The sequence below is a fragment of the Stenella coeruleoalba genome, assembly GCF_951394435.1.
Source record: "Stenella coeruleoalba genome assembly, chromosome: 14".
Taxonomy (NCBI): Eukaryota; Metazoa; Chordata; class Mammalia; order Artiodactyla; family Delphinidae; genus Stenella; species Stenella coeruleoalba.
The window spans coordinates 52,370,595-52,385,176 of NC_137160.1; the positions used below are offsets into that span (position 1 = coordinate 52,370,595).

The 14,582-nt window shown below is 40.7% G+C and overlaps 1 protein-coding gene and 1 long non-coding RNA gene across 3 annotated transcripts in view; one reads left to right on the top strand and one right to left on the bottom strand.

Moving 5' to 3' along the window:
- LOC307197499 overlaps positions 1–14,091 on the top strand; it is a 48,323-nt gene extending 34,232 nt beyond the window's left edge. Inside the window, exons 2-5 of one of the 2 annotated variants that reach the window (XR_013831424.1) lie at positions 8,860–9,532; positions 9,831–9,985; positions 13,084–13,255; positions 13,871–14,091. This is a non-coding gene — a long non-coding RNA (uncharacterized lncRNA). Of the gene's footprint in view, positions 1–8,859; positions 9,533–9,830; positions 9,986–13,083 lie in introns of both variants that reach the window. The other variant, XR_013831423.1, reaches the window with a different exon arrangement.
- The window catches only part of COLEC12 (collectin subfamily member 12), a 187,391-nt gene that overhangs the window by 2,393 nt on the left and 170,416 nt on the right, over positions 1–14,582 (bottom strand). Inside the window, exons 8-9 of the mRNA XM_079943416.1 lie at positions 14,115–14,224; positions 6,664–6,809 (exon numbers count right to left, since the gene is read on the bottom strand). Of these exons, the coding sequence (XP_079799542.1) occupies positions 6,664–6,809; positions 14,115–14,224 (256 nt within the window). The remainder of the gene's footprint in view (positions 1–6,663; positions 6,810–14,114; positions 14,225–14,582) is intronic.

Consider the following 14,582-nt stretch of genomic DNA (forward strand, 5'->3'; position numbering starts at 1 on the left):
CATGTTGTCACAAATGGCAATATTTCATCCTTTTTTATGGCTGAATAATAATATTCCATTGTATTTATATACTGCATTTTCTTTACCCATTCATCTATTGATGGACCCTTAGACTGCTTCCATATTGTAAATAATGCTCTAATGAACATAAGGGTACATATATCTTTTCAAGTTAATGTTTTTGTTTCTTCAGATGAATACCTAGAAGTGGAATTGCTGGATCATATGGTAGTTCTATTATATTTTTAATTTTTTGAGGAACCTCTATACTGTTTTTCCATAGTGGCTGCACCAATTTACATTCCCACCAACAGTGCATAAGTGTTCCCTTTTCTCCACATCCTCACCAACACTTGTTATTTCTTGTCTTTTCTATAATGACCATTTTGACAGGTGTGAGGTGATATCTCATTGTGGTTTGCATTTCCTTGATGATTAGGGATGTTGAGCAGCTTTTCATGTACCTGTTGGCCGTCTGTATGTCTTCTTTGGAAAAATGTCTGTTCAGATTTTATGACCATTTTTCAATGGGATTGTTTGGTGTTTTGCTATTGAGTTGTGTGAATTTTTCATATATTTGGGATATTAGCACCTTATCAGTTCTATGATTTGCAGATATTTTTTCCCATTCAGTAAGCCGACTTTTCATTTGTTGATGGTTTTCTTTGCTTTGCAGAAGCTTTATGGTTTGATGTAGTCACACTTGCTTATTTTTGCTTTTGTTTGTCAGATCCAAAAAATCATTGCCAAGATCAATATCAAGGAGATTATCACCTATGTTTTCTTCCAGGAATTTTATGGTTTCAGGTCTTACATTTGAGTCTTTCACCCATTTTGAGCTTATTTTTGTGTATGGTATAAGAGAGCGGTCCAGTTTCATTCTTTTGCATGTGGCTGTCCAGTTTTCTCAACAGCATTTATTGAAGAGATTGTCCTCTCCCCACTGTATATTCTTGGCTCCTTTATCATAAGTTAGTTGACCAATAATCCATATGCATGGATTTATTTCTGGGTTATATATATTCTGTTTCACTGATCTATGTATCTGTTTTTATGCCACTACCACACTGTATTGATTCCTGTAGCTTTGTAATATAGTTTGAAATCAGGGACTGTGTCTAGCTTTGCTCTTCGTTCTCAAGATTACTTTGGCTATTTGGGGTCTTTCATGGTCCATACAAATTTTAGGATTGTTTGTTCTATTTCTGTGAAAAATGCCATAGGAATTTTTCTAAGGATTGCATTGGATCTGTAGATTGCTTTGGATAGTATGGACATTTTAACAATATTCTTCCAATCCATGAACACAGAATATCTTTCTATTTATTTGGGTCTTCTTCAGTTTCTTTCATCAATGTCTTATAGTTTTCAGTGTATAGGTCTTTCACCTCCTTGGGTAAATTTATTCCTAGGTATTTTTTTCCTTTTTGATGCAACTGCAAATGGTATTGTTTCCCTAATTTCTCTTTCTGATCGTTTGTTATAGTGTATGGAAACACAACATATTTTTGTACATTGATTTTTGTGTCCTGCGACTTTACAGAATTCATTTATTAGTTCTAACATTTTTTTTTTTTGGTGGAGCCATTAGGGTTTTCTATATATAAAATATCATGTTACCTGCAAATAGCGACAGTTTTACTTCTTCCTTTCTGATTTGGATGCCTTTTTTTTTTTTTGCCTAATTGCTCTGGCTAGGATTTCCAATACTATGCTGAATAAAAGTGGTGAGAGTGGGCATCCTTGTCTTGTTCCTGATCTTAGAACAAAAGTATTCAGCTTTTCACCATTGAGTATGATGTTAGTTGTGGGCTTGTCACAGACCCTCTATAGAGAGTTTCCCTCTACAGGGAATCCATTTGAGAGTGGTTTTTTTTTTTTATCATAAATGAACACTGAATTTTGTCAAATGCTTTTCTGCATCTATTGAGATGATATATGATTTTTTTCTTTCATTCTGTTAATGTAGTGTATCTCATTGATTGATTTATGGATGTTAAACCATCCTTATATCCCTGAAATAAATCCCACTTGATCATGGCATGTAATTCTTTTACTGTATTGTTGAATTCAGTTTGCTAATATTTTGTTGAGGATTTTTACATCTATAGTTCATCAAGGATATTGGCCTGTAATTTTCTTTTCTTGTAGTGTCCTTGTCTGGCTTTGGTATCAGGGTAATGGTGGCCTCATAAAATGAGTTTGGAAGTGTTTCCTCCTCTTCTATTTTTTGGAAGAGTTTGAGAAGGATTGGTATTAATTTTTCTTTAAACGTTTGGTAGAATTCACTAATGAAGCCATCTGGCCCTGGACTTTTGTTTATTGGGAGGTTTTTGATTACTTATTCAATCTCTTTACTAGTAATTGGTCTGTTCAGATTTTTTTATTTCTTCATGATTCATTTCTTTGTAGATGGTATGTTTCTAGGAATTTATTTCTCATAGATTGTCCAATTTGTTGGTGTATAATTGTTCATAGTGATCTTTGTATTTCTGTGATACCAGTTACAGTGTCTCCTCTCTCATTTCTGATTGCATATATTTGAGCCCATATTTTTTTCTTGGTAAATCTAGCTAAAAGTTTGTTGATTTTGTTTATCTTTCAAATACCAGCTCTATCATTAATCTTTTCTATTATCTTTTTAGTCTCTATTTCATTTATTTCCACTCTGATCTTTATTTCCTTCCTTCAACTAACTTTGGGCTTCATTTGTTCTTTGTCTAGTTCCTTGAGGGGTAAGGTTAGGTTATCTGAGATCTTTTTTTCTTGATATAGGATGTATTGCTATGAACCTCCCTCCTGGAACTGCTTTGCTACATCCCGTAAGTCTTGGTATGTTGCATTTTCATTTGTCTCACTATATTTTTTACTTCCTTTTTGATTTCTTCCTTGACCCACTGGTTGTTCAGTAGCATGCTGTTTAATCTCCTTATATTTGTGATTTTTCCAGTTTTCTTCTTGTGATTGAAGCCATATCAAGCATCTTTTCCAGTCACAATGGTATGAGGCTAGAAATCAATCTTCTTAAATTTATTGAGACTTTTTTTTTGTGGCCTAACATGATATATTCTGGAGAATGTTCCATGTACACTTGAGAAGAATGTGTATTCTGTTGCTTTTGGATGGGATTTTTTCTATCAGTTAGGTCCACCTGATCTAATGTGCCATTTAAGGCCAATGTTTCCTTATTGATTTTTTGGTCTGGATGATCTGTTCACTGATGAAAGTGGGGTACTAATACTGTACTGCTGTCTATTTCTCCCTTTAGGTCTGTCGATATTTGCTTTTTTTTACTTAGGTGCTCCTATGTTGGGTGCATAAATATTTACAAATGTTATATACTCTTGTTGGATTGATTCCTTTATCACTATGTAATGACCTTCTTTGTCTCTTATTCCAGTCTTTGTTTTAAAGCCTATTATGTCTGATATAAATATAGCTACCCCATCTTTCTTTGTGTTTCCGTTTGCATGGAATATCTTTTTACATCTTCACTTTCAGTCTGTGTGTATCCTTCATCTGAAGTGAGTCTCTTGTAGGCAGCATATAGACGGGTCTTGTATTTTTATCCATTCAGCCATTCTATGTCTTTTGACTGGAGAATGTAGTCCATTTATGTTTAAAATAATTATTAAAAGATATGTATTACTTGCCATTTTGTTAATTGTTTTCTGGCTGTTTTGTAGTTCCTCTGTTTCTTCTTCTCTTGCTCTCTTCCTTTGTGACTTGATGATTTTCTGTAGTGGTAGGCTTAGATTCCTTTTTATTTATCTTTTATATATCTATTATAGGTTTTTGCATTGTGGTTATCATGAGGCTTACATATAACAATTTATATTTATAATAGTCTATTTTAATAACAGCTTAAGTTTGAATGCATTCTAAAACTCTGTGTTTTTACTCCCTGCCCCCACACCATTTTATGTTTTTGATGTCACAATTTATATCTTTTAATCTTGTGTATCCCTTAACAAATCATTGTAGTTATAGTTATTTTTATTACTTTTGTCTCTTAACCTTTATACTAGCTTTATAAGTGTTAATCCACTACCTTTACAACATTAGAGTATTCTGAATTTTACTATATATATGTAAAGGTAAATATATTTTGACCTTTACCAGTGAGATTTATACTTTCATATGTTTCCCTGTTTTTAATTAGCACCCTTTCTTTTCAGTGTAAAGAAGCCTCTTTAACATTTCTTGTAAGGCTGGTCTAGTGGTGGTGAACTCCTTTAGGTTTTGCTTGTCTGGAAAACTCTCTCTTTCAATTCTGAAGGATAACTTTGCTGGGTAGAGTATTCTTAACTGCAAGGTTTTTTCTTTGAACACTTTTAATAAAACCATTCCACTCCCTTTTGGCTTGCCAAGTTTCTGCTGAAAAATCAGCTGACAGTCCATAGGGGTTCCCTTGTATGTAACAAGTTATTTTTCTCTTGCTGCTTTTAAGATTCTCTCCTTGTCTTTAACTTCTGACATTTTAATTGTAATGTGTCTTGGTGTGGGTCTCTTTGGGTTCCTCCTATTTGGAACTCTGGGTTTCCTGGGTTTGGATGTCTGTTTCCTTCCCAAGGTTGGGGAAGTTTTCAGCCATTATTTCTTCAAGAAGTTTCTGCCCCTTTACCCCTCTCTTCTCCTTCTGGGCCCCTATAATGTGAATGTTGGACCACCTCACGTTGTCTCATAAGTACCTTAAACTATCTCCACGTTTTTTCATTCTTTTTTCTTTTTGCTTCTCCACTGGGTGTGTTCCACTGCCCTGCTTTTGAGCTCACTGATCCTTTCTTCTGCTTCATCTAGTCTGCTACTGAACCCTACTAGTATATATTTTCCAGTTCAGTTATTGTATTCTTCAGCTCTGTAACTTCTATTTGGTACTTTCTTATATTTTCTATCTCTTTATTGAAGTTCTAACTGTGTTCATCTATTCTTCTCCCGAGTTCAGTGTGAGCATCTTTATAACTATTATTTTGAACTTTTTAATAGGTACATCACTTATCTCCATTAAGGACTTTTTATAAGGTTTTATCTTGTTCTTTCATTCAGAACATATGTATCTTTCTTCATTTTGCTTGACTCTCTGTGTTGTCAAACTAGATAAAACAACCCTCTTTCCCAGTCTTGAGGGAGTGGCATCTTGTAGGAATGAACCTTATCTTTCAGTCCTGCCCTAGCTCTTGCTTGTCCTTCAAACCACTGTGATTGTTCAAGCAGCCTTTTTTATTTTTAGTGGCTCCTAGCATTTGAGTGTGCCAAGACTTGTCAGTGCCCCAAAGGGGAGGATCTCAGTCAGCAACTAGAGTCTTGCTGATTAGAAACTAGACCTTCAGGCAGCGGCTTTTAAAATATGCAAATATTTATAGTCTTATGGGACTGAAAGGTATGTCCCACTGGCCACCAGAACTGGGTGACCTAGAAGTGTCTCCTGCACAGTTGTTGCAAAAATCAGGGTGCCAGACAAGTGTACAAGCTCCATCCTGGGAGCTACCTGCACCCTGTCACGAGGCAGAGGGAGGTCACAAAGATGGCATCCACCAGCCTTTGTCCCTGGAGGGCACCTCAGTAGGTCCCTAGATGAGCCAAACCAGAAGCCTACCCCTCTTGCTGAAGCTCCAGGTCAAGCAAATAGGCCTCTTTCACAGAAATACTGGGGGTATGATTCAGTTTGCTGTCTGCACAGTCCCCTGGGGAGAGCAGCTGGCCAAGAATGATTTGTTTGTTATAGTCTCATGGGACCCAGGAATGCAAGCTCACTGGCCACTAGAGCCAGGAGATCCAGGGGTGTTCCCTGGGTGGCAGCTGCAAAACACTGGGCATCAGACGTGTGTAGAAGCTCCCCTTGGGGTGATACTGGTGCTGTGGAGCACAGCAGAGGGAGAGCACAAAGATAGTGCCTGCCCTTCAAGGTCTCCCACCAACTTTCAAAAGAAAGACTTTATGAGATAGAATTACATAATATTCACGAGGTTGTAGAGTTTAGAACTATCTAATATTTTAGAACATGTTCATCACCCCTAAAAGAAACCCATACCTATTACCATTCACCCCCATTTCCTCCTTCCCCCACCACAAACTTTCAAATGTAGTTCTGATGAAGAAAACTAAGATGCTATGTCCTGAAGAGGGTCATGTATTTAATGAAGCTTTACATAAGTACCTTTTGAAATGAAAAAAAGAATCTCCAAATGCCTCTTAGGCTTATGAGCTTATAAGGAGGTGGGGAAACTATATCCCTACATTATCTAGCACAGCATCTGGCCCATAGTAAATGCTCAATAAATACATGTGGAATTGAATGCTTGGCCACCTGAATTATCCGTGCCTGGAACTCTATGAAAAAGACTTAACACTGGTGCCATATGTTAAATAACAATTGACTGACAATATTATAAGGTAATGACCTAGGCCTTTTAGTCTAATATTTATTGAGTACTTCCTCTACATTAGGCACATTTATTAACTTATTTAAGTCCTCACAACAACCCCATTAAGAAGATATTATTATTTCCCTGAGGTTAATAGCTTGCCCAGCTAGTAAATGGCAGAACCAGGACTGGAACCCGATTACCGAGCCTACATTCAGATCCCTTATACTCATCACCTCTTGCCCTTTAATAAGATATAAGCTCAGCGGCTCTCTCTTAAATCCCCTCTGCTGCTTACCTGTCTCCCTGTCTTTTTCGCAAATGAAGTTATTGATGTCCTCACATTGGAAGTCGTTCCACTGCCCAGCATAAATCAGCCCAGCACAGTCTTCTCCAGGCCCATGGCCATGACTCCAGTTATCTGGCTGTCCAGCTTTCCAATTTCTTTTAAGAAAACAGAAATCAAGTATTATTTGCAAAGTCACAGAGAAGTTTTCTTTACCCAAGAGCAGCAGAGAAATGTAAAAAACAAAACCAAGGCCTGTCATTTGTCTGGGAATGAAAATGCACTGTTTAAAAAGCTGTGCACACTTGGATTCAGAATAAGCAGCTGTTTTGCAGAGCACTGTGTTATGCAGCATCTCCCTGCAGGCTTGTTATCATTGCCACAGTGCAATCAGCTCACTGAGCTGCTTCATCACATTGCTGAGAGAGTAAATCTGTCTCCAACACAGTTAGATGAATGACAGCTTTCTAACGTGCACTGGAATGCTGACTGCTGGGCACGTGGGTGTATATCTGTGTGTGAATGTGTATGCATTCTGAGGCACACACACACACACACACACACACACACACACACACACACACACACACACACACACACACACACACACACACACACACACACACACATATTCTTGGATGAACCCAGAGGGAACCTCGTACGTTCTGATATCTTGTCTCTAACAAGTCAGAGTCAGGCAGAGAGAGTGAAAGACGCTTGATATACACTTACAAGAACCTACAATTATAAACACTTGGTTATGGTTTTCTGGCTAAGTTGTAGATAGTTAATTGCTATAGAAAGAAATAGTAATTTATTCTTACTGAAAATGACTTAATACATCTCACTGCCTTTTTTGGGAGAGAGATTAAAGTCTTTAAAACAAGTTTTCTTTAGGATGAGCTCATTTGGGGCTTAACTTGCATGCTGCTGCTTAAAGCACCCCTTTGCCAACGTTTGCTGTTTCTGACTCTATTTCCAAGCAATAAATTAGATGTGCTTCCAAGACTCAAAACTTGAAAGACTACGTCTTCTCCGAGAACCAGGTCTTTGCACAGAAGCTTGTGGTTACCTCCTAAGAGGACAAGCTTGCCTCGTGCGGAGGGTCCGAAAAAACATCTGCAGCAGGAAGTGCTTCCCATAAACGATGACTCATTACCCAACCAGCATCATCTAATAATAACTCACTCTGGTCCATGCTTCATGTTCGTATCAGAGTGGCTGCGGCTTTGGCCGCTAGAGAGAAATCTTCCACTGTACAGACCCTGATAGCAGGAGAAAGTTCTATAGCAAAGAAACACTTCTCACTACTAAGATTTTCCTTTTCTGAGGCCAGGCTCTTACCAGGGTCACCTGGGGACAGAGCCCATGTTGTCCTACTTCTTTCGATGACAAGACCAGCAAAAATCAGGGCGATGGGAAAGGAGAGTTGAAATTTACAGTTAAAGGATGTAACAAGGTAGCATGGACTCCCCCAAGCCAACTGTATATTTTGCCATGTTTTATAAAATGAAGTGAACTCACTTAAATAAATCTAGTGATGAAGAGATAATTTAGATGAAACCATCAACTGATGAGAGTAAATGTGGGACGATACTCAGGTGGAAGTCAGAAATAGTCATTTGTTAACTCATTCATTCGACAGATATTCACAGAGCACCAGCTATGTGCCAGGGATAAATAATGCTAGCTGATGGCAACACGGCACTGTGGAGAATAGAGTCCCAGCCCTCTCAGAAATTATATCACAGGCAAGAAACAAATGAGGTAAAACCCTCAGACTGTCACAGTGATGCCAGAAAGAGATGAAGATGAAGGAAACTTTCAGGCAAGCTTTTTTGTGTGTGTGTTTCCACCTCGAAGGACCCTCCCGGAAATGTCAACAATGCCTGGGCAGTTTGATGTTGTTGGTGTACACATTGCTCATTTCTGTAGTTATACGAGGGGGTTCCATTCCAATTTTGTTTATCAAATTTGAGATTGTGATTCTCGATGCATACTGACAGGACATTTAATATTCTTTATCTCCCAGTTAGTTGGGAAATTGCATAAATAGGAATTCTGATAGAAGATCTGTTTAATATTTTCCCCTTGTATTTCCTTGCCCTTTTGAGTAGATAAAAGGGATTTACAGATGAGACAAAAAGAGAACTGCTTGATAAGAAAGGAGATGGTCTTTATCACCATCCTCCATTCGTTTTTTTCCAGGTCACTGGAATTCTTCACATGCAGTGCTTAAAGCAATCCTTCAGGACTAAAGGTAGAAGGTGGCTGTGAGTGGAGTGACTCAGGTGGGACCAGCGTGGATGTGCGGTGGAGTAGCCTGAAGCCAGGCTGCAGGAGGAATTTGTCTCAAAGACTAAGTCTCACAGCATCTCTTTGGAAAAGCTAAAATCACATGGAATGATTTGTGGCAAATCCCCCCAGTCTGCATGCTTGTAATAGAGCAGAACGTGTCATATAAATAGAATGTATATATTTTGGAGAAGAATTTCAGCTTAAATGTTGCCTAAACCTCATTCATAGGTAGATTCTGGAAAGAAGAATGGCTGAAACCTGGGCGCCAGATCCTTGAATGCCACATTATAACATACACGTCACAGAAGTGGTTGGGTAGCAACGTGTGTATGTACTTGGACACTGTATTTTGAGTACACTGGGGACCATGGAAGCATCGGGACTCCCTCTTCCAGGGAGCTGGAATCATCGCAAGCACCTCAGCCAGTGGGTGTGAAACAACCCCCAGGATTCTGGGTTTATACTAATGGAGGTAGAGCACAAACTCTCAATTTTGGGAACAGCCCCTTCCAACTCTCACAACTTCGTATTTCTCATCAACCACAAGACTGACTGAGCCTTCATGGCCAAGAAACTTCTGCTGGTAAGAGCCTGGCCTCAAAACAGGAAAATCTTAGTAGTGAGAAGTGTTTCTTTGCTGTAGAATTTTCTCCCGCTATAGAGGTCTGAACAGTGGAAGATTTCTCTCTAGTGGCCAAAGCCAGTGCCACTGATACAAACATGAGGCATGACCAGAGCGAGTGAGTATTGAAGTAGATGACGCCAAAGGTTCCCTTCTGGTCCTTACCATTCTACGGTTCTATATTCTAAAAATGTAGTATATAATATTACGTGTAGCCATCTGTGTGGACAGAAGGGCAACCCATGTTTTGTCTTTGCAGTGCAGAGATGAAAGCTGTTACTCGTAACTTGACAGCATGCTCCCGTTAAATGATATCCTGTGCAGGGGACCAAGAAGTGGACAAGAGGAAGAGAGGAGCTTCAAGTGTGTTTTGGGAGACTCTCAGGAAGCGCAGCACATCTCTGGTGATCTAAGGTGGGCAACTGCAAGCAGGGTGGGCAGGAAAGGCCTTCAAAGGCTCCCTTACAGTTCTGCTTTGAGCAAGTGGGCAGAGTCTCCATCCCATGTGTGTTTGACTGCCCTGTGCCTTCCAGGCAGTCTCCACTGACAGTGATGACCTTTGCCAAATGACACACTGACATTTATTCCATCAAGAGTAGAAAGACCAGCTTTGACATGCTCCTTATTTCACTGGTCTTCTCCCTGGTTTGTCTGTTTTCTATTTCATTGCTTTCCAGTCATTATTATTTCCTTCCTTTTGCTTGCTTTGGGATTAATTTGCATTTCTTATTCTACCCTCATAAAGTAGAAGCTTAGATCATTAATTTTCAACTTTAAAATATTTTTCTAATATAAGCATTTTAAATCTGTAAATGCCCCTCTATATACTGTTTTAGCTGCATCTCACAGATTTTGATATGTTTTGTCTTTGAAACATTTGCAAATTTCCTTTGTGGTTTCTCCTTTGCTCCATGGGTTATTTAGAAGTGTGTCTTTAATTTCCAAATATTTGGTGATTTTACAGATATCTTTTTGTTATTGATTTCTAATTCAATTTTGTTTTGGTGAGAGAACATACACTACATAATTCCAGCGCTTTTAAATTTATGGAGACTTGTTTGATGACCCAGCCCATAGTTGATCTTGGTGAACATACCATACGCACTTGAAAAGAATGTGTATTTGTAGTTGTTGGGTGAAAAGTCCCATAAATATCAATGAAGTCAAGTTAGTTGATAGTGTCTGCTATATCCCTCTTGGTTTTTCTATCTCTTCAATACTTGTTCTATTAATTACTGAGAGGAGAGCTTTCAAACCTCCTTTGAAGCCCCGCTCTTCACTGTATCCACATTTAGGGTCAGAGTGTCTGTCTTCTTGATTGTGACAGGGTCCTGGAAATCAGACTGTTTTTACATGAGTAGAAGAACAGTAACTCTCGCTCGTATTGTGCCCCAAACTCCAGAAAACATCCTCCAAACCAGCACAGAGGCTGGGTCATGGTGGACACTCCAGGATAATTCACTGAATGTTATCATGGGACTGTGGGCCAGTGGATCCCAATGTCCAGTCAGAGGACTGGTGCTGGGCAAGAATGAAGTTCTCACAGGTCTGTGGTGAAAAGAGAAAAATGAGGACAACTCTGTGTGTACGTGTGATGGCCAACTGCCTTTTCTTGGTTTTATTCTTGTTGTTTTCGTGCTGAGATTTGTTGATAGGTGATTTTTTTTTTTTTTGCCTGTGCTGTGTAGCATGTGGGATCCTAGTTCCCTGACCAGGGATCGAAGCCGTGCCCCCCTGCACTGGAAGTGTGGAGTCTTAACCACTGGACCGCCAGGGAAGTCCCCGTTGATAGGTGATTTTTAAAACCCATGTCCTTAGTTGGGCAACTAAAATCTTGGCAACACGAGTCAGCCCTTCAGTCTTTCAGTCCCCCCCACCACTGGTCCGATTTTAGGTGACAACTCTCACAACTGTTTTGACTCTCCTGAAGCATATATCTGCTGTGCTGGATGCCCTCCTCGGGCTGGCGGCCAAATTCCCGAGTGCCAGGGTGTGGTGTGGCTTCGTCTCCACAAGGACAGGTGCGCAGGGAGCAGACAGGATGTCTGCTGAGCCAGGAGGCAGGTATCCATTTGCCCTGGGGGCAGTCTGGGGCTCACCTTTGGAGCAGACCTAAAATCTTCAAATGTTCCACCTTGAAGTTTGGTCGTTCTTTTAAAAGAAATGGCCTTTGCCAGCCCCCACCCAGAACTCCCTTGTAGTAGGATGAACCTAGCTATGGACCCAAAATTTCCAGCGTGCGCTCCAGCACAGCACTTGTGATGGGCTGCAGGAGCAAAAACATATATTGTCGGGACTTCCCTGGTGGTCCAGTGGTAAACAATCTGCCTGCCAATGCAGGGGACACGGGTTCGATCCCTGGTCAGGGAACTAAGATCCACATGCCACGGGGCAACTAAGCCTGTGCGCCACAACTACTGAGCTCGCACACCTCAGCTAGAGAGCCCGCATGCCGCAACTATGGAGCCCATGTGTTCTGGAGCCCACGCACCACAACTAGAGAGAGAAAAGAAACCCGCACGCCACAACTAGAGAGAAGCCTGCGCCACACAACAAAGAGCCTGCGTGCCACAATGAAAGATCCCGAGAACCTGCATACCTCAACTACAACCCACAGCCAAAATAAAAAATAAACATACTGTCTTTCTCTAAACACTCCCCCCAAACCCCCCACAATGGTAAGACCATAGACCCAGTGCCTGGCTATGTGACCCCACCTCGGGGGTCAGGTCCATTCTAGGCTGATCATTTCCACCTCTCCCATGGGGGTGATAAGGGTCACATGGAATGAGGTCTAGGATTGTGCTGAAAACTGAATTCCCACATTTACACATCTGTGTTCATAGCAGCATTATTCACAGTAGCCAAAAGTTGGAAGCAACCCACATGTCCATCCATGGATGAATGCATAAACAAACTGTGGTCCATCCATACAATAGAATATTAGTGAGCCTTGAAGAGGAAAGAAATTCTGACACGTGCTACAGCATGGATGAACCACGAAGACATGATGCTCAGTCAAATAAGCCAGTGACAAAAGGACAAATACTGAATGATTCCACATACATGAGTGACTTAAAGGAGTCAAATTCATAGAGACAGAAAGTAGAAGGGTAGGTACTACAGGCTGGGGGGAATAGAGAGTTATTATTTAACGTGGACAGGGTTTCAGTTTGGGAAGATGAAAAAATTCTGCAGATGGATGGTGGTGAAGTTTACACAACAATGTAGATGTAGTTGACACTGGAATCTACACTTAAAAATGGTTTAAATGGTAATTGTTATGTTATATATATTTTACCACAATTTTTAAGTAAAAGTTTTTTAAATAAAATAAAGGGCCTTATTCTGGTTTCCACCTATATCCTCTAATCATGCTTTTCACGTGGAGGATTTAAAAGTATAAAGAAGCCTGTCTGTCTACCCCCATGCACAGACAGGCACAGGAACTCTCTCTGGCCCCTCCACCCCCTCTAACCCCTGTTCCCTGTCCTTGACCTCTACTGCTCCAGCCTCGATGCCCGTGATGCTGTCTTGGACCTGAAACACCCTCGCTTTCTCCTCTCCCGGTGCCAAGGATGCTGTGGCTCCTCCACGCTCGGGACATGGTCCTGAAGCCGAGATGCCCACACGCCTGCTTGAACCTCTGCGGGGCCTGCCTTCTCTGTCTCCAGCAAAGGAAAGGTGGGTTTTTATAAGTTCTGCTCCATTTGGTACAGTGTGTGTTGCATATTTTCACATCCATTAGAGGCAAACCAGGAGTAGGATAAAGAGGTGAAATTTAAGTGGGCACAATTTAGTCCTCTTCAGACCATGGGGTAGGATTAGGGCAGGAGTGGACACCGGGGTCGGATGAGGCTCAGAGAGATGTCTGTGCCCCTAGGAGCTCCGAGAAGGTTCTGTGAAGTGCTTCTCTTCTCTGTTGCTGCCTTTATAGAACTCAGGTCACATCGGACTTAGAGAGACTCTTCAAGCCAGCAGGACATGGTCATCCCACAAACACCTTCATTTGTGGTGTACTTGAACTTTCTGTGTGTAGGACAGTCATCAACCTGTAGTTCATCCCCACACTCTGGCCAGAAGCACAGAGGGGGTCAGGGCGTCGATGGCGTCATCCTGAAGGGAGTGCCCGGCTCTCGTCAGAAACATGGCTGGTGAGCCCGGACCATGCTGGGGAGCCTGGGGCTTCTTTGGCCTTCACGGCAGCGTTTAAAGAGCACGCTCGGCCACAAGTGCCATCCTGGGTGGTTTTATGAGTCTGGTGGTTTATTTTGTTTGTTGTTTTGTTTGTTTTTGTAGAAATGAAAAAATATTCACTCCATGAAAAGAAAAAAGAAAACCCCTATTTTTACAGCATATTGATTCTCAACCATAATTTCCCTACATGGATATAAACATGCAGCTGGTACCTGGAGCCTCAGTTTGAGGAACGTGTAGGACACAAGGTCGTTCAGGAAGAAACTGTAGGAAGTCAGTCTGGCAAGAGGTGAAAACATAGACCAGTGAGAGCCTGACCAGCAATCTGGAAGTTTCTGAGACTCACTTATACTCTAGAGATGTCCCATCCAGCCACTTCCATTCGTTTTCCTGCTCTGAGTCTGTGAGGCCGATCCAGTAGTTCTCTCTCCCTACCATCTGCTTTTTGATCCATTGCTGAAAAATAAATCAGAAACGGTACATTACTATTTCTTGAACAGATGTTTGGGGGACTTTCCCCTCAATGTTTAGAAAAGAAGGACACTTTATAAGAGGATGTTTATCAGACTTTAACAGAGAAGCATATGAGATTTGAATAAGATAAAGCTGTCTCAAAAAACACAAAAAAAAGGATGTTTGTCAGAATTTGTGCACTGCTTTTGCTGTCCTCTCATGACTGCACTTGTCTTGCACTGTTTTGGGGGCTTTGACGTTTTTTCCTCTTATAAGCTTATAAGCAATATTTAAGTGACGCTGTTTCTCCCTTAAAGTATCCAGATCACTCGATGAATTCCACCAGGCTCCACCCCCTTCC